Raw genomic sequence first — 21,077 nt, 5'->3', positions numbered from 1 at the left:
GCTAATCACTGTCAGGCCAATGACGGACAGCAGAGCCGGGAGCAGGGCGGGGCCTCTGACCGCTGGCAGGAGGGCCTGTACGCAGAACTTCAGTCGCTGAAGACGAGGACAAGGCCAGCTGCAGTGGAACAGGAGTGCCCAACCGAGCTGTGCCATGCCAAACCAGGCCAGGCCAGGCCAGGCCAGGGTGAAGGCTCTGTCACAGACGCGCCTGTCCGTAGACGGGTCCGGAACACCGGAAAGGGTCCAATGCGAAACCACTGCTGACTCGACGCGACAAGCCCCACAGGGACCTGAGAAGAACAAAGAGCTTCTTAAGTTATTTCTCTTTAATGGTATCATTCTGTAATTGTGGCTCGATTCGAGCTATGTCTCGTCATATGGTATATATGATTTGTATATGTACCAGATTTATACATAGATTGTTGTATGTGAATATTGTATGGTCCAGTCATTCAGAGCAGAGAGTGGGATGGAATGAATGCTTTTGTACTGTAATTTTCAAAAAAGCCCGTGGTTTTGGGCGTGCTCGATCATAAGTATATGAATTTGGGAAACCAAGGGACATTGTTCCCCAGGCAAACCGGCTTTCATTGGCTCACGGCTCTCTTTGGTGTGTTTATAGTGTAGTTCATGTCCATCTCCCTCCTCTTTGGGTGGCCCTTCTCTGAAGATTCTATGTTGAATAAGTGTGTGATGTTTAAAAAAAAACAAACAAAAAAAAAAAAAAAACAATTTGTCAAAGCCACACGTAACGTTACCTTGATGTCTGATTTCAAACAAGTGCCCACTTACCACACAAGTGTCCACATATGTCCAGAGTAATATTCAGATAGCACTTCGATTGCATGCGTTGGAATTTACTACTGGTTGATTATTGCACTTTTGGTCTTAGTTGTCAAGCATTTTGAACTTACATTTGATTTAAATAAGCTTATTTTAAAGGAAAAAGGGAACTATTTTTCTTCAGTATAGAAACAGTCGATGAACAAATGAAGTGGAATCTACTTCCTTCCTAAGCTTTGGTCCGTAGAGTAAGGAAATGTCATAAGGAATCACATTTTAGTAGGAGCTGAATATGATTGTTTATTCTTCAGGAAAGAATGAAACTGTAAAAACCAGATCATTTTTTTGAACATTTGAACAGTTTAGATTTATTCACATTTAAGAAATTTAGCAGACACTATTATCCGGAACAACTTCATCAGATTGCATTCTTCCTCGTGCAGTCCATTTATAGAGCCGGATATTTATTGAAGCGATGGAGGGTTAAGCACCTTGATGAAGGGGTGAAATCTGTGGTGCCTGCCCTGGGAATCGACGCTCTGCACTTCAGGAGCTGTGAGGGCGGTTCCCACCCTGAGCGGATGACTTGGCGGGTTCAGTGCGTGTGGAACTGCTGGCACCGATCGCTCGTCTTTGCATAGCGATTTCCCTCTGCGCGAGACAGAAGGCCCATTCTGGTGTGGCTCAGAGGCCTTGGCGCTGTTGTGAAATAACTCTCCTATTTTAAACGAAGGAGGGGTGTTCAGAGTGCCACGTATGCACCCAGCCAATATTTAACGCGTTGCTCAGTGAGTGAAGTTGGATTTTGGGGCGAAACCGCTAATTAGTTAAATTATTCAATTCCAATTGTTATATTAACCGTTACATTGAAGGAATAGTCATTTCAAAATTGCTTAGGACCATATTATAAGGCTCTTGGGTGCCAAGATATTTTCTCGTTCACAAGGTGCTATGTTAGTGTATTATGTTGAAAAAATAAAATGAAAACTTTTTTTTTTAGACCTGTGTCCTATATGATAGATGAAACATAGTTTTAAAAAGGCCGTATTAATTTTGGCCATAGGTTACCAGTTGTCCTATATGATACTGAAGTATAGTTGGTGGAATTCACTATTCTTAGATAATTAAAAGAAGATATTTTAACTGGGTGACCTTACTGGTGACGCATTGGTTTTTAAACATTCATTTCTGTTGTCTGTTGTTATCTCTTGCTTTCCGAAGCACAGCTCATTTACGAGAGTTACTGCTGACTTCGGTCCCTTTCTGTTTGCCTTTTGGCGGGAGCAAAACCGAATGCAAATCAAGTTGGTTCATCTGGCATGGTATTATATGAACCCAGTATGAGGTTACAGATGTAGCATTTGAATTTCCACCTGTTTAACCCAACTGACATGTTTAACAGCTTCCTGACACCTTTCTGCTTCCAAACTGAGTATGCTAAGGCCTTTGGCCTTTGCACCCCCAGCTGTTCTAATGGGAAAGTGACATTAGGGAATTAACCTTTTTTTTTTTTTTTGGGAGAATTGATTATTCTTTTTTTTTTTTCGGGCCGATTGTTTAGTATCACGTGGCCTTTCTAGGCCTCTCTGTTCAGTCGAAATGCAGTGTACTTTGTCCTTAACTTGAGCTGATAACGAATTGCTCAGAGCATGTGGAGGTTAGATTGAACGTGGGGCCCTTGCTGTATAGCTCATAGAGAAGGGAGGTTGTCTCGGTTCCTGTGCGTTTTCACAAGTGGAAAAGATCGTTTAAACTGTCATAAACTGACATGCCCAGTTGAGGGCATTGGCATGAATCTTTAATATTCAGCTGGCCCACATCGGCCAGAGGAATTCTGGGTGAAGGTTGGCCTTTTTTTTGCAGTGGTCCCAAGGATGTGGATTCTTCCTCAGTGGCATAAGCCCCGCCCAACAATGAAAATGGGACAGAATGTAAGTTCAAAATGAACGGGACTCAGCGTGTTGTACATATTGATAATTTCATGATTGTGACCATTAAAATTCATCATAGTTTCATCCCACGGTTTTTTATTTTTATTTTAGATTTTATGGACTTAAATAAGAAGTGTATTGTGTTCCTTATCATTTGAATCTATTTGCTCATGTTTTGTAATATTATTTGCACTAAATAATGATTTAAAAAAATAAACTTGAATTTCAAAGACACTATTGTGTGTTTCCTTCAGATTCATTCTAGGGAGATTTATAGTGTAAGATTTCTACTTACACAATATCTGTCAAGCAAACAGCGAACATTGCATCATGTCATAGGCAGCATTCATTCAGTAGAAACCCTAAAAACATCCGACTGTCTGGAAGAACATTCTAGAGCAGCGTACTCCAGTAAGGAACAGGTTGTTATGGGAAATGTTTATCTGATAATCCCTGTATGGCCAAATCCTCTTTTCTGCGTTGTGGTGAGGGTTGGGACATAGCCGTCTGAGTATCACACCCAGTGTTTCCAACCCAGACTGAGGTAATGATTTCATCAGTTTGCGCTGTTATTATGTTAGCCTCCCCGCGTCCGCGCAGCGGGATGCTGGGAATGACCGGTGCGGCTGTGTGCCTCTGAGTGTGCAGGGTCCCGCTTAATCACGGCTAATTTGGGAGATGACAAACAAGCCGGCCATTGTAATTGTAATGTATTTGTTTTTGCTTGGTTCTTAACAAATGGCTCCAGCCATAATGGGGAAACAAAGCAGAGGCCTTTGTTTTCCTGTTCGTTCCTCCAGGGAGGTTGAAAAAAACCCACATAACTAGCTACAAAGTAACCCCCCCCCTTCCACATATCCTGGCTGCATGGGCCTTCCTCAAAACATAGACCTCTAGTGTCAATACGATCTGATTTAGCTACCGTGGCTGATTATTGGCACAGTTCAGCCACAAAATCATGCGCTGGTATCCTGTTAATGACTGAATGTGTCTGATGCCTTCAGCCTTCCATAGGGAATCGCCATTATGGGAAAGCCATTTTAAAATGGCTTCCTTTTAACTGATGAAAGCTCTTATCACTACTGTGGCCTCTACAGCAAGGAGGTTCTTGGCGGTAATGAGAGAGACGGAAAGCCGAAGCTGGCTCGAGTTTGAGGCTCCGTGTTTGTGTTCACCGACCGATCCTTTCCCTTTCACTTTTGGTCAGTCATAAATACGATTAGAGTGCACTTTCTGTTTTGCTCAGAAATGTTTTGTGTGTTTATATGCAAGTAAAACCAGTTGCATTGATAAACACACACTCTCTGGAATTATATGTATGCTAGTTTGTTATTTTCCTCCTGTGATTTCCCATACTGGAATGAGTACAACAAAAAACAAAACAAAAAAATTTCAACTTGATAGTCCTGACAGAGCAGGTGAATGCAAACAACACACAGTAATTACTGTACATTAGACATAAATTAATAAGGATAACTCTGGACTTTAAAGCTAAATGTCCTTCAGTCTAGAACGTTTCTCACACGTTCAGTGTATCATTAATGCCCCAGAATGCCAGAATGCATTGTGGCTACTTGATAAACAGGTCTTCTGTGGCATTAATGAATTATGAATGGTGTATCACGTTCCATACATCAGTAGAGCCATCGAATGCAGTTCAAGCTTTCTGAAAAGGAGGACACAATGCATTCTTTATAAAGCCTTCTTAAGGGTGGTCTGTAGTAGGCACGGCACGATTAAAAATTTAACGAAAGTCCAATTGCCTTCTACTGGAGTGCGCAGGGAGTAGGAAGAGTTATTGGTAGTACGTGTGAAGAGTCAATCCAGATCAAGTGCATCTCCGTTTGTGTTCTCTGCAACAGATTTAACCCCCAGAATATTCTCACTGCCCAGATAGAATTTCCCAACACTCCGTTAGCAGGCGGTTAATTTAATACATTACGAGGAACCAGTGTAGCATAACCGCTAGTCGATCAGTGTTTCTCAACCCTGGTCCTGGGAACCCACCGGCTTCTTGCCATTTGCTCTCAGTAAACACCATCCCTTTAACACAGATGGTTTTTGGTAGATTTCCTCACACACACAGAAAATAGGACCCAACTGATTTCACCTGTCAGTTTGTATTATTATTATTATTATTATTATTATTTTATATAGCAAGACCAGTCTGTAGTTAATATAGTTTGCTGTTTGTTTGCTGAACAGGTTACCCTACAAGGTTGGAGTCCTGATCTATGTGGTCACTTCTGGCACTACGATCTTTACTTCACTCTAGTGTGTTTCTTTTGCACCTCTGCACCTTGAACTGTTACACTTGTACATCGCTCTGGATAAGAGCGTCTGCTAAATGCCTGTAATGTAATACAGAACTGTGGTCTATGCGGTATGGTGAACTAAGGTCTGCTTTAAAAGTTTTTTTCTTTTTTCATTTTGCTGAATGCTTCGATTGTGTGATCATTTTTTCTACATGTTTCAAGTTTACTTATTTCAAATATGTGCGTGATTGTATTCCGACTCAGTCAGTGAGTAACAGACCGCAAGTTAAACGTGACTACCTTCTGCGGTTTGCACGCCAGCACGTAATTATACCACTGTCCCTAAACCGTACAATTTGTGTGAATGTATCGGCTCTTTCGAGACGCTCCCTAAAATTTCTGATGAAATCCTCTTAAAAAAAAAACGAGGCTGAGAAGGGAACTGGCAAACGTGAAAAGAAGGAAATGAGCGGCAAGCAGAAAGTATGGTGTTAATCAATTATTACTGTCAGTTATATATAATATAGTAAACGTTGCAAACAATTCAATCTTGCTGTTTCCAGTTTTTTATGTGTTAAGGGGCAGTTATCTAACACCAGCCAGCTAAACGTCGATTACGTTCGAAGGTATTTCATAGCGTTGCTTGTGAGCTATTCTTCCGTATTCTTGTCTCGCCTGAATTTCGCTTGTACAACCAGTCGACCAAAGAATTTGATTAACGTAAACCGAAAGCGAAGAGAGAAAATGGCTTGTTTTTCATCATACGCCTTGGATTCCACGTCTTGTTCCTGCGCATCGTTCTCCTCGAGTTGCTTCTTTTCTTGTCTCGCTGTGCCGCCCGCCGTAATGAATCCCGCGATCCAGAATAAGCACGGTCACCCTCAGAGAAAGTACTCCGCCACGAACGCCGTCAATGCCGGGAACAACATGGAAGACGTCGTGCACTGGGCTGCAACGAGAACAAGCCGGTATGTCGTCCTCGGCGGTTGCTAAACGAAAATGGACATTTAGATGAAGATTCAGCAGACTGAGGATGTAATACAGTGTGCACAATGGTCTGAATTTAAACCGCGAAGCAAGCTAGCTGTAATTTTGCATATTTTATATGTACAGCTAGCTGTCACAGTATTATATTCACATAGTTGTGCAATCTGTACGGGAGCTCATAACGTTGGTTAGCGAGCTACGGGAAGAGATATTTATTTTATTTAACTTAGCTAGCCACTTCAAAAATAGTAGATCGTATTTAGCTATCTGTATATTTTTTATTTTTGCACTCGTGACGTTAGCCAGATATTTGCGGAAACATTAACGGGCTAGCTAAATTCATTTTCCTCATGCATGTGCAAGAGAAATCTATGTGGTCTATTTTTTTAAAAACCAACTGTAGTCACTACTTGGGACGTTTGTTAATCGTTTTAGGTTTATATATACAAAGTCAGGATGTTTAAGGGGATGCATTCAGACGGACTTTATCGCAAAGAGAATGCCGCGCCAGCGGCAGACCCCGGCCTTAGCGTAACCACACTCCGGCATGCTAATCAGGATAGCCCGTGGATTGGCATTCTGTCGGTGGTCTCTAGGCCTGCTCTGGCTTTCCTGCAAAAGTATTTCCCGGGAAGCCCCACCACGCCTAATGGCGTTTCTGGCTGGCAGGATGGAGATATTAAACGACGCTTTAAGGGCAAAAATGCGTTTTTAGATCAACGTGACTTAATTCCCGAAGCGGAGCGCGATCTCGCCTACCACCTACACTACCAGTCGGGCACTAATGGCATTTGCTCTTCCTCAACGGCAGCTGTGAGCTGGTTGAGTGCCGACTCCCTCCGAGAGTTAGGAATTAACGATAGCGCCGACATTGACGTAAATATGAGACAGCAAACATCTGCACTGGGATACTTGGCATCGGTTAAAAATTTCATTAGTCACGTTTTGGCGAACACAGTTTCAGGACAGGATGTGACTGTAAAAAACCCAGAATACCACCGAGGTTTGGCTAGGGATGAGTGGCCGTCAGACCCGGTCTCGGTCGCATCGCGAGCGAAGAGCAACTGGTTGTGGGACGGGATCTGGGGATCTGCTGACAGTTCGCAAGGGTGGCTGTCAAGTTTTTCATGGAGAGCATGCTCTGTGGCGTCAGGTCAGCATTGTCCAGGAAATGACAGCGGCATCCATTGTCAGCGGGCTGAGTCTGGTACAGCCGCCGGCGTTGCCAAGCCAACGGAACTGTTTGAACAGCGCGACTATGGAGAGCCGATTCACGGCGAAAGCGCTGGACTTTCCAGCAACAAAGGCGAGCCCGATAATGGTAGCCGTCAGTCGGTCCGACCGGAATCCCTCCCGAGCTCCGAAAAGACCCTGTTAGTTTGTCAGCCGGTCTGTGAACGCCTTACCGGCATAAGAGCGGCCACCGCCTGCAGTGAGGTGGCGGTTCTTACCCCGGATCAGGACAATGGGTACTCAAGTTTGGAAGAAGAGCACTCAAACTTCAGGATGCATTTAGTGGAGCCTGCCTGTCCCGAGCAAGCGCGTTCAGGGCCAGGGGAGGGGGCAGAGGAGCTAGCTTTACCTGCGGAAGGTCGCACGTCTGTGGAGGCAGGCGCTGGGGAGCTCTCTGACGTGGAGGCCACCTCGGCTGGGAGGGAAGGAGAGGAGGCGTCCGGCGAGTCGGACCTCTCTGACCTTTCGGACACCGACGAGGAGGCGGAGCCAGAGGTGCTGACCCCGCCCCACCCGCAGGTGCCCGGCTGCCAGAACAAGGCCATCGCCTACATCATGGGCAGCCCGTGCAGCGAGGGCAGCGAATCGGAGCTGGAGGAGGACAGCGACTGGGACAGCGAGGACGACGACGACGGCTTCGACAGCGAGGGCTCGGCCGACTTCTGCGACTCGGACGACGAGGAAGAGGAGGAGGAGGATGCGGAAGACGGGGAGTCGGACGCGGAGGGGGCGGACGGCGAAGTGGAGCAGCTGTGGAACTCGCTCTGCCGAAGCGGGGATCCCTACGACCCCCGAAACTTCACGGCCGCCCTCCGGACCGCGCCTGCGCCCGCACGGGGCGTGGCGCAGGGGGAGAAGGAGGAGGAGGAGGTCCCGGAGGAGGGTCCCTGCTCCCTGCGGCCCCTCCTCCCGGAGGAGGAGAGCTGGGAGGAGGCCAGCGATGTGGACGAGGCGGAGGGCCTCCGGCTGTGGGCCTCCTTCAGCTGCGCGGCCGACCCCTACAGCCCCCTCAACTTCCGGGGTCCCCTCCGGACCCGAGACGAAAGCAGGGGCCCCGGCAAGAGGCCGGCCCCCCCAGCCCGCCCGGCCCCCCCGACCCCCCCGTCTCCCTTCCTGAGCCCGGACGCAGAGGACCGGATGGACAGCGGCTTCTCTGAGGCCATGGTCCTCCCGGTCCAGCCCGCCCCCTGCAGCGCCAAGCTGAAAAAGGTCAGTATGGGGAACCCGCCGTACCGCCATTACACCAGAGCCCGTCGCGACAGACCCGACGCAGAGCGCTTACGGCTTTTTAACCACAGTTACCCTGTATTATAATACCCTTATAGGCCATTACCCTAATGGCTGCCCGTTAGCTGGGTCTGTACGTGCAGTGACCTCCATGGCAGGTTCGGCCTGGCCTTTACGGTGAGCTGGCCTTCTGAGAGTCTAGAACCGCTGAACTGCCAGGAAAAGATCTGAGAAATTCCTGGAACCTAAAAAAAATTCTGCGTTCGGTTTCACGGCCAGCATTGCCTGTACGGTGATTCATTGTGATCACTACATTATTTGAATTCCATGACCCAGTCACGTACACCTGGGAGCCTGCAGCTCATTTTCACTTCTCTTCCTCATTGCGAGATCTGACTGTGATCAGCTGAACCACACTCAGCTGAGCTAAAGATGTGACTCCCGTGCATCGTTAGAGGAAGTGAGATCTTCTCTCGGGACACTGCATGCAGCTGTTAGACGATAGCTCATTTTCATAAAGCCGTTTTACCAGGTTCCCTCTTACTCTGATGGGGAAAAACCATTTTTGCTCATTCGACACAAATTATAAGACGTGGTAAAACGTGGCCGTTAGTGGGAAAACTAAACTGTCCCTTTAGCATAGTTTACATGGAGCTCATTGAAGGTTGCATGCTTAGCTTTTAGCACCTGGCGAGTCCATTTGTTGCTGAGGTCAGTAAAATACAGCAAGTCAGATGCCATTTACATAACTCGCTGTTAAATGACTGATATGTCCAGCTACAGGGTCGTATGCTTGAAGGGAACCCCTGGAGGATTAAATTAATTAAATTAATTAATAATGTGGTTACATTCATCTTGTTTGATGATGTTTAGTTTACTCACCTAATTGTTTTTGTCTAACCGTGCAGACTTACTGCTTTCATAGTGTATTTGTAGTAACAGGGGCAGGTAAAAGCTAATGCGTTTTTCAAGGGCATTGTTTCCTTGTGGCGCAAAGTAAATGGTTTACATACGCTGACCTATGTCGTAAATAGACGCAACACAAGGGGATTGAGCCGGTTCTCTTTCACCGATCGTAAAAGAGACACAATGGCTTGATTAAGGGCGGGGGGGGCGGCGGCTGGGGGGGGGATCATCGGCAGACGTGCAGACTGTGGAAATGATGTAAAGCTGTGCAACATCGTTGCGTTTGATAGCAGCTGATGAAACTGTTCCATCTGTGCGTCTCCAGGGATACGGGCGCGTGCAGTCATGAGGGTTAATTATCGCGTGCGGGACTGCTGCTGGCATCACGTGACCCTTCGGCTAGCCATCAGGCGGGACGCAGACGCGACCGTCCGCCCCCCGTCCCGCGAGCAGGGCTGAGAGAGGCTACCCGCGCGCCCCAGCCGTATTTTAACATCCCGCCATCACGTCCTTTTCCCATTTTATTCCCCCTTTCTCCGGATTATTAGTGGGAGATCTCTTATGTTACTTGGCAACCGGGGGGAGGGAGGGAGGGGCAGAGGAGTTAGGGGGCAGGGGGAGGAGGGAGGGGGCAGGGGGAGAGGAGGTAGGGGCAGGGGGAGGGAGGGGGCAGGGGAGAGGAGGGAGGGGGCGGGGCAGAAGGAGGAGGGAGGGGCAGGGGGAGGAGGGAGGGGGCAGGGGGAGAGGAGGGAGGGGGCGGGGCAGGAGGAGGAGGGAGGGGGCAGGAGGGAGGGGGCAGGGGGAGAGGAGGGAGGGGGCGGGGCAGGAGGAGGAGGGAGGGGGCAGGGGGAGAGGAGGGAGGGGGCGGGGCAGGAGGAGGAGGGAGGGGGCAGGAGGGAGGGGGCAGGGGGAGAGGAGGGAGGGGGCAGGAGGGGGCAGGAGGGAGGGGGCAGGGGGAGAGGAGGGAGGGGGCAGGAGGGAGGGGGCAGGGGGAGGAGGTAGGGGGAAGGAGGGGGGAGGATTCCGGTGTCCTGTTCCGCTGTACTTCTCGCCCAAAGCGCCGGGCCGTTGCTTCCGTTCTCCTGCGTCTGCAGTTTGTCGCCGCTGAGCTTTTGCTTTCTTCTTCGGTGATAATTTGGATTCAGGGGCCAGATTTGAGTGCCCATGATCTGTCATGTTGACTGCAGCTGTTATTAGCATCAGTGTTAGCATTAGCAGCTAGAGATCTACCGCCCTGTTGGTTTTCACTACAACCCTATCAAAGCACACCTCATTCAACAGCTAGAGATCTACCGTCCTATAGGTTTTCACTCCAACCCTATCAAAGCACACCTCATTCAACAGCTAGAGATCTAACGTCCTGTAGGTTTTCACTCCAACCCTAACAAAGCACATCTCATTCAACAGCTAGGGATCTTGTTAAGCTGCTAATTAGTAGTCAGGTGTGCCAAATTAGGGTTGGAGCAAAAACCTACTGGGCGGTTGATCCCCAGGAACAGGGTTGGGTACCAATGAGATGGAGGATCAGAGTATTAGAGCCTAGTTTTTGTCACCTGTATATGTGTTTGGAAGCACACACACCTTCACACGCTGTCTGATCTGTCCTGCCCTGGGGCCTGTTTCTTGTTCGTGAAAACGTGTGAGGTCATGGCCTTTAGGTTTAAAGCCAAACCATACTGGTGTAACGTGAATGTGAAACGTTACTGAGACCTTGAGTGACCTGCTCTTTCTCTCTCTCTCTCTCTCTCTCTCTCTCTCCACCCCCCACCCCCACCCCCACCCACCTCCCCTTCACCTGGGACAGGTGAGGTTTGTGGAGGAGGTGGAGGTGTTCTACGCCAGCGGCGACGAGGACAGGCGTGGCCCGTGGGAGGAGTTTGCCCGCGACCGGTGCCGCTTCTTCCGCAGAGTGCAGGAGACGGAGCACGCCATTGGCTACTGCCTGGCCCCCCCCTTCCGGCTCAGCATCTTCAACAGACTGTACCCCAGCTGCTGAGGGCTTCCCCTTGTGCTGTTGTTGTTGTTTGATTTGTTTGATTAACAGGAATTAATGGAGGAGATAAAATAAAGACTCAGTGGGCTCATTCAGGGTGACCAGAGAGCAGGAGAACAGTGTAGTTTAAATGTCTTAAGGGCTCGTTAGTCATTGTCCAAGGAACCTAGCCTGAAGCAGGCTAACATTTCACTCGAGTTACGTACGCTAACCGTACCTCTACGCAGTGATCTGAGTTGTGTTGACCGGAATCCGGAGTGGTTTATTTTCACAGCCCGACTACACCCCCGACCACCCACCCCCCCCCCAAATCCCAAACTCACTTTGTTTTGAAGTTTCACCCCCAAGACTGCTCCCCCCCCCCCCCACCCCCTACTTTTTTTGTTTTGTTTACAGCAGCCATTGCCACTGTATAGCTGATCAGGGAAACGACATGTGAACTCAGTTGTTATTCCTGGCTTCCTGCAGGGATGTGCTGTGGCAAGCTTTTCATCTTTACAGGATTACCCAGGAGCCAGCTCTGGGAACGGACGTCCGGCTCTTCTCTCCCCAGTCCCAAGGTAGTGGGTTGGGCTTTATGACACCTCTGTGTTTGAATGAATACACTAGTATTGGTTTCTCATTACGTCTTGGCTTTAACATTGGCTCTCTCTCTTTCTCTCTAAGTCTGTATTTTGCTAGTAAGTATTGAAGTCGAGTGCAGTGGTGTGTGTTCAGGTTCCCCATTGCCTTGGATTGATAAAAGGATTCATTAGGAAACGTGTGTGTATTGCTAATTTTATTATAACTACAAAGGCCAAAGGAGACACACTTAAATAAGTTCTGGAACTTAATTCTTTATTCAGTATTTAACTTCCTGTCCATCCCAGTAATGAAGTTGCCCCCCTTGTAGTTCTGAATATGAACACTCTAAATAACCAGTTATTTTTAGTCTGTTTTTAAGCAGAGCTTATTTCATTATCTATTTTTGGGCGAGGGTGATTATGGGAAAGGTTCTAAGTCACTTGGTAACTATTTTGCATGAAGCTTATTTTAAAAATACTTCATTTCCATCCTTAACAGCTGCATTCAATTTTTGGTGTGATCCTTTTCATAGAAACAGTATCTAGGGTGGGGTTTTTTTCTGTCTCGTTCAAACAGAGGCAGATTCTGGGAGGTTAAAAGATCGTACAACACTATGTGGGGAAGTGTGAAGAGAGCACAACATTCTGGGAAATGTAGTCTTTGGGGGGAGGGGGACTGTTGTGTTTGGATATTAATAAACTACAAAGGTGATTCAAGGTAGTACTACAATTACATGAAATTGTTTTATTTTTCTAAAACACCTAGAGGTTTAGTGCTTTTTGCATCCATTTGAGATTTTGTGACAAACGAAATTTAATGTATGCGTATTGAAATGTGCAAATTTCAACTGAAAGTACTAATTAAAAAAAATAATCTTGAAATAAGATTTTTATTTTTTCTCCAGATATTTTTCTGAATATAAATTGGGGTTTGGGGGGTATGGGGGAGTGTGCGAACCTCCTCACTGTACTTGCCAGTGTGAAGCTTCAGTTTGACGACGACATTTTGGAGATTTAAGCATTTGTCTTCCTTGAAGGATGGTAAGTAACTGGTAAGTTAATGGTGTTTCAGGTGGTTCAAATTTCTCCATAGAAAAATATGTATAGCCAAACTGTGTGTGTGTGTGTGTGTGTATGTGTGTGCGGACGTGTGCTGTGTGTACAGCTACTCTATAAAAAATACTTTAAGTACTAGACCAGCACAACTTTTTGTTTGTTGTGTGTATTTTACGTACCACTGAAAGTATGCCCTTATTATCTTGTTTGCCGTCTCCATGGTCACCCGTAGTTACAGGGTTCGCTTGATGGCTTAAATGAAGGCCGGAATGGGAAGAACACGCCCAGACGAGAGCAGATATCTCCCGTTAGTGTGGAAATCCTTACAAATAAAAGGGGGAGGGGGGTGGGGGGGTTATCATAATGGGCGTTTATGCAATATTGATCTTGGTCACTGTGTCCGTTCCACCTGTACAATAGTAAGCAAAGGGTAACTGTTGGGTTGTAAAAATCCTTGCGCGTCACTACACAAACATTAGTGCTGAGAACTTAAGTGGATATTATATTGTCTGGCATCACCATTAGTATCCACCCAACAAATTATAATGGTTTAGTGTTTTGAATGATTAAATCCAAGACAACCAGTGCTAGTTTTTCCTCTTTCTTTTTTTACCTCTTGCAATCCCCTAGAGGGCGCTGTTGAACTCATTTTCAGTTTTGTCCGTGGGTCTGCTTTCAAGGTCATTTGAGGAACGGGGCACTTTTCAGTGCCAAGTGCTCTCGATTTGTGGGATTTTGATTTGCTTTCTTTTCTTTTTTTTGCAAGCTTAATGAAATTGGCCTGTCGAATTTGGTTCTAACTGATTCACAATGATTGCTTTCTCCCCCCCCCAGTGAGAGAATTTTTCCTGCTGCTTTTTGCATGCTGTCTGAATGCAGTTGACTGCTCTGCGCTGTAAGATAATGGCGTAAATTCTGAAGCCTTGGCAGTGGTGGGGACCGGGCGGCCGCAGACAGAACGGATTTCCTGAGTGCTTTTCAGCGACAGGAAGTAGGACACGGAGCTGTGGCGGTTCTCCGAGAAAGGTCCACGTGCACGTCCACGTGCTCTCAAACGATCGTCAGCTCTGAATGGAGGAGAATTTCGGTGATGCACAGAATCCGTTTAAAAAGTCAGTCAGGAGGAGAGTAGGCCTATATTAAGGGAAGCTTTGGTCCCACAGAGGCTATCTGTGAAGATGGAGCCTTTTCAGGTTTTAAAGGAAATTGAAACTTTTACACTTCCTGTGCTCCATATTTGACCTTCAGGGAATAGACAATGCTGTATCCTACCAGACTTTTAATTACCGACAGTAATTAAATGACAGTAAAGTCATCATTCCTTTGTGGTGATGATTTCATTTTTAAATTGGTATCTTATATTCCATTTGTCATTTAGCAGACTCTGAAGGTTAGGCAACATGCAAATAAGTTCTTGTACTGCTAGACCCTGGAGATCAAAACAGTTGGTGGAATATTGTGTAGAACTGCCATAACTATAACTCATGATTGCTGGGAAATTATTTTAAATGATGCACAGTCAGCTTACTTGCACTACATTTTGGCGGTTTATATCTTGTGGAACAATACCAATAGCTTTACCAGTAGCTTACAATATGTCAATAGAAGGATTTGTTTATTCATTTTTTCCATTCCATTTTTTTGTTGATTGACTTGTGTTTAAATTCAGGCGTGAGTCATGGTGTTGTGCCAACGGAAATAGGCGCAGTTGTAATGTTTAGTGTAACACAATCAGCTTTATAAGACCACTTTACCTGAACGCATCAGTGACTGCGGGCCTTTTGTTAATTCTCGTTGGTGGGAATTTACGAGTTGCCGACAGTTTCCGCCAGAGAGACTGGAAACGTTGACGATGCCTGTACCTAGTCGTTACAAGAATAAGCCACTAGAGGACAATGTTTATCTGTCGTACAGACCAAACCCTGCGAGTGTTTTTTTTCTTTTTCTTTTTTTGTACTGCAGAGTCTTGGTTGAATGAACCTGATTACTGTTTTGCTGTCTGTAGTTTTGTCTGCAAATTCTGGGTTTGTTAATGAATGGAGAAGCTAGCCAAGTAAGTGGGGGAGGATGTATGAAGCGTGAACAACGTGACCCTCTCCGAGCCGTCTGAATACAAAGACCGCTACGCCTGTAATACACAGAAATTACAACACAGTATATGAATGTGACCCAGACAGTATGCAGACTCCGGTGTCTGATTTCTCCTCCGTGGATGGGTAGATCCAGCTGTGTAATTGTCTCAGAGCTCTTGTATAACCCCATGTTGGGATATTAAGATAAAGGGGGGAAATTGCATTCAAAAGCTGTCCCTGCGTTAGTAATATTGTTTTGCGGCTGCTGGCTGATTACGATGTGCATCGCAAAGTCATTCGTATTTTTGCCCTTGAATGTACTTTAGATTAAGTTTCCTCGCTGGCGGTTGGGGTTACACAACGGCGTGAGGTTTAAAAATGTATTTAGGCTGTTTTACAAAGCAAATATGGAAACTTCTCTGTGTGTCTCGTAATGGTGTTTCAGCCAGATGACGACGCAATAAACCAATTAAGGAAATTAAAGAGAAAACTTAACAATAAAAAGCTCCTTTTAAAATATAATGTATAAAATAAAGCACGTCTTACTTCAGTAGCCTAATAAAAAAAGGGACAGCCGTATGATTTTAAGGTTTGCCGATGAGTTTTTCAAAATGTGCTTAGTAATAAGGCAATGCATTATTCAGGATAGTGAATAATTGTAATTATCAAAATTCCACTATATTATCGTACAATGTCATATAATGAAATGCTATTTCTAAGATAACACTCTTGTGTATAAGATAAGATGTCCTAAAAATATGTGAAAAATAATAATACCGTATGGAAATAAATTTCGTTGTGGTAATATTTTGTTTCCTAATTAGTCACCATTTTCCCCCTCTGCAGTTTTCTCGCCTGCATTTCAGTCTTCCGTCCGCACGGGGGCGGCAGAGCCTCATGTGATCACATGTGTCACGGTTGCCACATCACACCTCCTGTCATGCACGTTTAGTCTTTTATCACTTAATGGTTATTGCCAACAGTGTTCCCACACTGTCATATGCTGCGTTCAGTGTGGTTATTGAAACCACAGACATTTGGCAGGAGCATGTTAGACTGTGTTATATTGTTTTTTTCTTTTCTTTTTTTCTATGGCAAGTAGCCCACACACATTAAAAAGTGCAGTTTTATCACTTGCACAAAACAAATTGATGCATAGAAAGGCATTCGAAATATAAAGGTTTGCAGCAGGGCTAGTGTACTAGAAAAAAATTGAAAAATGAATTAGAACTGATGAAATTAAATAAAAATATAAGGTTTAAACTTGAATGAATTTAATCATGGCCAGTTCTGAAACAGTATTATGTGTCCTTGTTTGCTTCGTGCATGCTGTAAACTGTCCATCCTGCATCAATGGAGTTGGTTGTGAATGGATGGTTATAGTCTCACTTTCTGTAAAATACTTTTTATTTTCGGAGTTTTGTCAAAAGTCAAGCATGCAGACTTGATTGGGTTCAAAAAGCCGAACAGAACAGCCTTGAGGAATTTCTGTGCTGTTTGAAAGAAACGCGATTTTTCCTTCAGAGTGCAGCGGGGTTGTGAAATGCTGTCAGTTTCTCCGCAACTTCTCCCCGAATGCTTTGGCACTTTGTCTGTTTGTTTGGCTGTGCTGCGTGCGTGTGGTGCCTCCTGTTTGGTGTTCGTCTTTTCAGCTGTTCAGTCCTCCTGATTTCTCTAATCCCGAACCAGCAGGTAATTTCCATGCCATGTTTTGCCCTGTAGCACAAGTTCTTGCCCTAAACAGCGCAGCAGTATTTGGCGAGATGTACATCTCCAAATCCACCAATCTGGAATGCTATAGCACAGTAGAATAACTGGCCAATCTCCTTTCCCCATGGCCCAGGTGGGAGTTTTATTGGTGGATCCGGAGCGTGCTCTGTTATTGCGTTCCTTAGAAGTGCCGCAGAGTGACTTTTTCCGCTCGTACGGTGCCTTTAAATACCTTTTTAAGGGCTCCCATGGGTCTGTCCGCTTTGGGGAAATCGCTTGGCCAGGTGCCCCTCGGCTGAAGCCCCAGTACGGGCATCGGAGGTTAAATGGATTGCTTTTTGGCATCGAGCCTTTGAGGTTCTCCTGGCTTCCCTTCGGCTGTGCAACTCTCATATTATCCGTGATGAACGCAGTCGCGTCGATGAGAGCCGAGTCCATCCAAAAGTCTGTCCCGGCATCTCTTGACTCCGTCCCGTCCACAACTGAATGGTACATGTGCAGCCACGAGGTACACCGCTTCAGTTCAGAACTGAGTGTAGAATTTTTTTCCCCCCTTGCAAAGCGAATAAGGCAAGCAGCCCCTAATGACAGCGATGTGTTTGAAGTCTGTGGGTGTGTCTGTGGCCTCTGACCTGCTCTTAGCTGACCTGTAAACCTGCTTTCAGCTGACCTGTACAGCTCCTTATTGCCCTGTCTCTCTATATCACTGCTCTCAGTTGTCCTGTACAGCTCCTTATTGCTCTGTCTTTCTGCACTGCTCTCAGCTGACCTGTACAGCTCCTTATTGCTCTGTCTCTCTGCACTGCTCTCAGATGACCTGTACAGCTTCTGATTGCTCAGTCTCTCTGTATCACCGCTCTCAGTTGTCCTGTACAGCTCCTTATTGCTCTGTCTCTCTGCACTGCTCTCAGTTGACCTGTACAGCTCCTTATTGCCCTGTCTCTCTGCATCACCTGTCTGTCTGAGTTCCACCCAGGCTGCTCTACTGAGGGGGATTGGCCTGCCATTAGCTACACTGTGAAATGTGTGTAATTTGGGGTTATCCAGTTTTTCTGGGGGAATGTTTACACTCAGCCCTGGAGTCTGTCTGCTGCTCAAAGCTCTCTTGAGCCGTGACGACAGAGGATTCCGCCTGTCACTGGTCTCCGTATGACGAAACCGTAGCTGATTTTAAAAAAAATAAAGAATTTTTTTTTTGTTTGTTGAAAAAATGTAATTTAAAAAATTGTTTCTGTAAATGTAAATCTGCTGTTTCATGTGCGTGTGTAGATAAACTCCAGACTGCACTGCATATGCTGAATCCGTTGGTGTTCGGTGCACCAGATTGGACGCTGGTGTGCTCGATTTTTTTTATTTGACGTTTCGTCCATGTTTACCTCTCCATGTGTTAGTAAAAGGAGCTGTGTTTATGAGGGTCTCAATGATCCACTAAATGTATGATTACTCAGATGATTGTACTAATACAGTGTCTATGGGGATCGTATTAGGTATTGACTATGATGCAGATTTAAATCCCTGTAGGTCACATGTTTTAAGGGGGGGGGGGGGGGGGGGGGGGGGGGGGGGGGTTTGGTGACACTGCCCATTGACCCATTTGCATGGAAATTTATAATACATTTCTTCATGAGCACAGCAGGGAACTGTGTGAAAGGCTTTTCAGCAGGTAAGCTTTGGCCACAGAATACACAGCTGAGTCCTTCACATTTGTACAGCAGGAGTCTGACTCTGTGCGCACACATAGTACCCCAGTAACCCTAACGCCACCACCCCCCCCCCCCCAAAAAAAAACATTGCCCTCCCCTCAGATTCTGCAGAAGGGGCGTCGCCTGGTCTGAGGTCTGCATGGAACCAATTAGGCCTGGATTAGATCCAGCTGCAGCCCCGCTTCCTGGCTGCAAAGGCTGGGGTCTCAGCGCAGAACCGGGTGCCGGGGCGGGCGGGGGGCCGCCAGATTAAAATCACCTTCCCCCCCCCCCCCCGCCTCCTGTCCCCTCCCCCAGACCGCCGAGGCGTGTCCCATCTCTCATCTCCGCCCGTTTCTCTGAGGCGACTGAAGCGGGATCCAGCGAGGCTTTAAGGCATTAAAACGGCCCGTCTCGGTGGGCCCCACGCGCACGCGCACGCGCTGGAGCTGCGGACCGCAGAACGACTTCCTGCGCAGCAGCGCGGCTTTAACGAGGTGCGCTTTACGGCCTTCCTCACGCAGATTATCGCCCGTTAAGTTCCGTCGCGCCGCGGCGTCTCCCTCTCTCCCCACGGCCGCCGGAGCGCATCTCGGATGAGGAGTGGTTTTAACCCTTTGAAGAGCTTCTTTTTTTTCTTCCAAATTCTACGTCAGTGTTCTGGAACTCCAGTGCCTTCTGTCGCCAGCGGTCATTGTCACATCTACATAAGAATGTTCAGAGAAGAACATTCTGACTGCATATATGTGATCTTGCACCAGGGCTGTCCAATCATGTCCGAAAAGGGCCGGTGTGGGTGCAGGTTTTTATTTTAGCCCAGGACTGAGACACCTGATTTAACAATTTAACTAATCACAGTCTTCGTGCTGATCTAAAGCAAAAACCTGCTCCCTCCCCAGCTCTTTTTGGATAAGATTAAACACTCCTGTCTTACGCTTTAAAAGGGTTAATCCAGCCCACCCTGCGCTGAGAAAAGGAAGCAGGTCTCCCATTGGCTGGCTGGGTGCCCTCGGGGGGGCGGGACAGCGTGAGAGTACCCGTCTCCGTTTTTATGAAAGGGACAGCGGCCGTGACACAGGTGCTGACGGGGTTAAAGAGCACCGCGATTCTCGCCAACGCCGCCGCCGCCACCGTCACCACCTCCCCTAACGAGCGGCTGACAGCTCCGGCGTGTCATGTGACATGCAAATGCGCCGTGATCTTCAGTGGGCATGCTCCAGAAGGCTGTGTATCCCCCTCCCCCTTTTCCTCCTCCCTCCCTCCCTCCCTCCCTTATCCATCCCTCGCTCCAGTAAAGGATGCTTGTTATTGTGTAGCATCCGAGGCTGGGCTGGTCAGTCTCTGCTCTCTCTCTCTCTCTCTCGCTGCCCAGGCTATTGTGCTCCTGTCTTTCTGAAGGGTGGAGAAGACTGCTGATGAGCCTTTCTCTCTCTCTCTCTCTCTCTCTCTCTATCCCTCTCTCTCTCTCTGCGTCTCTCCCTCTCTCCACCCGGAGTGCAGCTCTCAGAGAAAGGGATCTTTTAGCGTGCGAGGCGGATACTGGAGGGACCCACAGCAGGTGGCTGGTAAGTACCGTGTCTGGGGTGGGAGTGTTTTGGGGCGGGGGGAACGGCAGCAGGCTGTCCCTCCGACGCGGTGAAATGCGCACGCCGCCTCGCCTGTGTGGAGGCAAATCTGCACCGAACCGCAACGCTTGTGTGTTTTATCGTTATTTATTTTCATTTATTTTTGTGTGCGTGTGTGTGTGTGTGTTTGTGAGCGAGAGAGAGAGTGTGGGTTGTATGTGAATCCCTCCACAATATTAGCACGTGTCTGATAGTACAAGCTGGAAGTGGAGCTTACGTTGTGTGTGTATGTGTGTGTGCGTATGTGCGTGCATGCATATGAGTGCATGTGTGTGTGTATGTGTGTGCACAGACACTGAGGTTCGTGGTTCATGCATCTGTGTTGTTGGTGCTGCATTGGGGGGGGGGGGAGAAGTGTGCTGGGGGGGGGGCAATGTTGTTGCTGTCTGCAAACGGGCTCTACTACCGGGCTGTGTCCAGGTGTACAGCCCCCCCCACCCCGGTCGGCTGTGCCCCCCCCCTCCCCACCACCACCCGGCTCCCTCAATGCCCCGTCTGTGTGAGTGCGGCGGGTGTTAGCGGGTGAGCCGGGCTGGGGCGGGGGGCTCTGATTTAAGAGACGAGCGGCATGTTGACTTCAGCAGGCGTCCTGCGCAGCGTTACGCTCCTGGTGTGGATGTCCCCTCGGTCAGTCTGTCCTCCTGGCGAAGAGGAACTCAGGAAGAGCTGGTGTGCGTGAGGCGGTCCAGTAACCGCCTGCCATGGACCTGTTGCATCTGCAGTTTTTTTGCGTGTCCGTGAGTCCAAGTTGGCTGCTCTGCGGCATCCAGCATTTCGCGTGTATAAGATGGAATGAGGGATTTGTTCTGCCTTCATGAAAAACGGCACATGGCTCTCTCTCTCTCTCCCTCTCCCTCTCTTTCTCTCTCTCACCCTCTCTCAGTCCTCTCTCACCCTCCCTCTCTCTCTCTCTCTCTCTCTCCCTCTCCCTCCCTCTCTTTCTCTCTCTCTCTCCCTCCCTCCCTCTCTCTTTCTCTCTCCCCCTCTCTCTCTCTCTCTCTCTCTCTCTGTGTCGGGTGCTGACGGCACTGAATGAGCTGGTACTACAGAC

General features: G+C 47.5%; 2 protein-coding genes across 8 annotated transcripts in view; both read left to right on the top strand.

Annotated features, from left to right (window-relative positions):
* Nucleotides 1-5,367: 5,367 nt before the first annotated feature.
* On the top strand, nucleotides 5,368-12,768 carry LOC118211287 (protein phosphatase 1 regulatory subunit 15B). The gene is made up of 2 exons (XM_035388376.1): nucleotides 5,368-8,401; nucleotides 11,130-12,768. The coding sequence occupies exons 1-2, from the start codon at nucleotides 6,416-6,418 to the stop codon at nucleotides 11,319-11,321; spliced, it is 2,178 nt and encodes a 725-aa protein (XP_035244267.1). The 5' UTR covers nucleotides 5,368-6,415; the 3' UTR covers nucleotides 11,322-12,768.
* Nucleotides 12,769-19,697: 6,929 nt separating this feature from the next.
* Nucleotides 19,698-21,077, top strand: part of plekha6 (pleckstrin homology domain containing, family A member 6) — a 103,650-nt gene continuing 102,270 nt past the window's right edge. For 3 of the 7 annotated variants that reach the window (XM_035387603.1, XM_035387593.1, XM_035387594.1), the window contains exon 1: nucleotides 19,702-19,966. Coding sequence is in view for 5 of the 7 variants with exons in the window: in XM_035387593.1 (XP_035243484.1) it covers nucleotides 19,817-19,966 (150 nt within the window). In the remaining 2 variants the exon portion in view is untranslated. Of the gene's footprint in view, nucleotides 19,967-21,077 lie in introns of all 7 variants that reach the window. The other 4 variants (XM_035387592.1, XM_035387591.1, XM_035387601.1 and 1 more) reach the window with 3 other exon arrangements.

This window comes from Anguilla anguilla, chromosome 13, assembly GCF_013347855.1.
Source record: "Anguilla anguilla isolate fAngAng1 chromosome 13, fAngAng1.pri, whole genome shotgun sequence".
Lineage (NCBI taxonomy): Eukaryota > Metazoa > Chordata > Actinopteri > Anguilliformes > Anguillidae > Anguilla > Anguilla anguilla.
Note: the sequence above shows the minus strand (reverse complement) of the source record. Positions and strands in the feature narration are given on the sequence as shown.

Bases quoted from the DNA above. Each gene is read 5' to 3' on its own strand.
- LOC118211287 (XM_035388376.1), top strand. From the start codon at position 6,416: ATGTTTAAGGGGATGCATTCAGACGGACTTTATCGCAAAGAGAATGCC. The intron at 8,402-11,129 runs GTCAGTATGGGG...CACCTGGGACAG, and splicing joins GCAGCGCCAAGCTGAAAAAG to GTGAGGTTTGTGGAGGAGGT.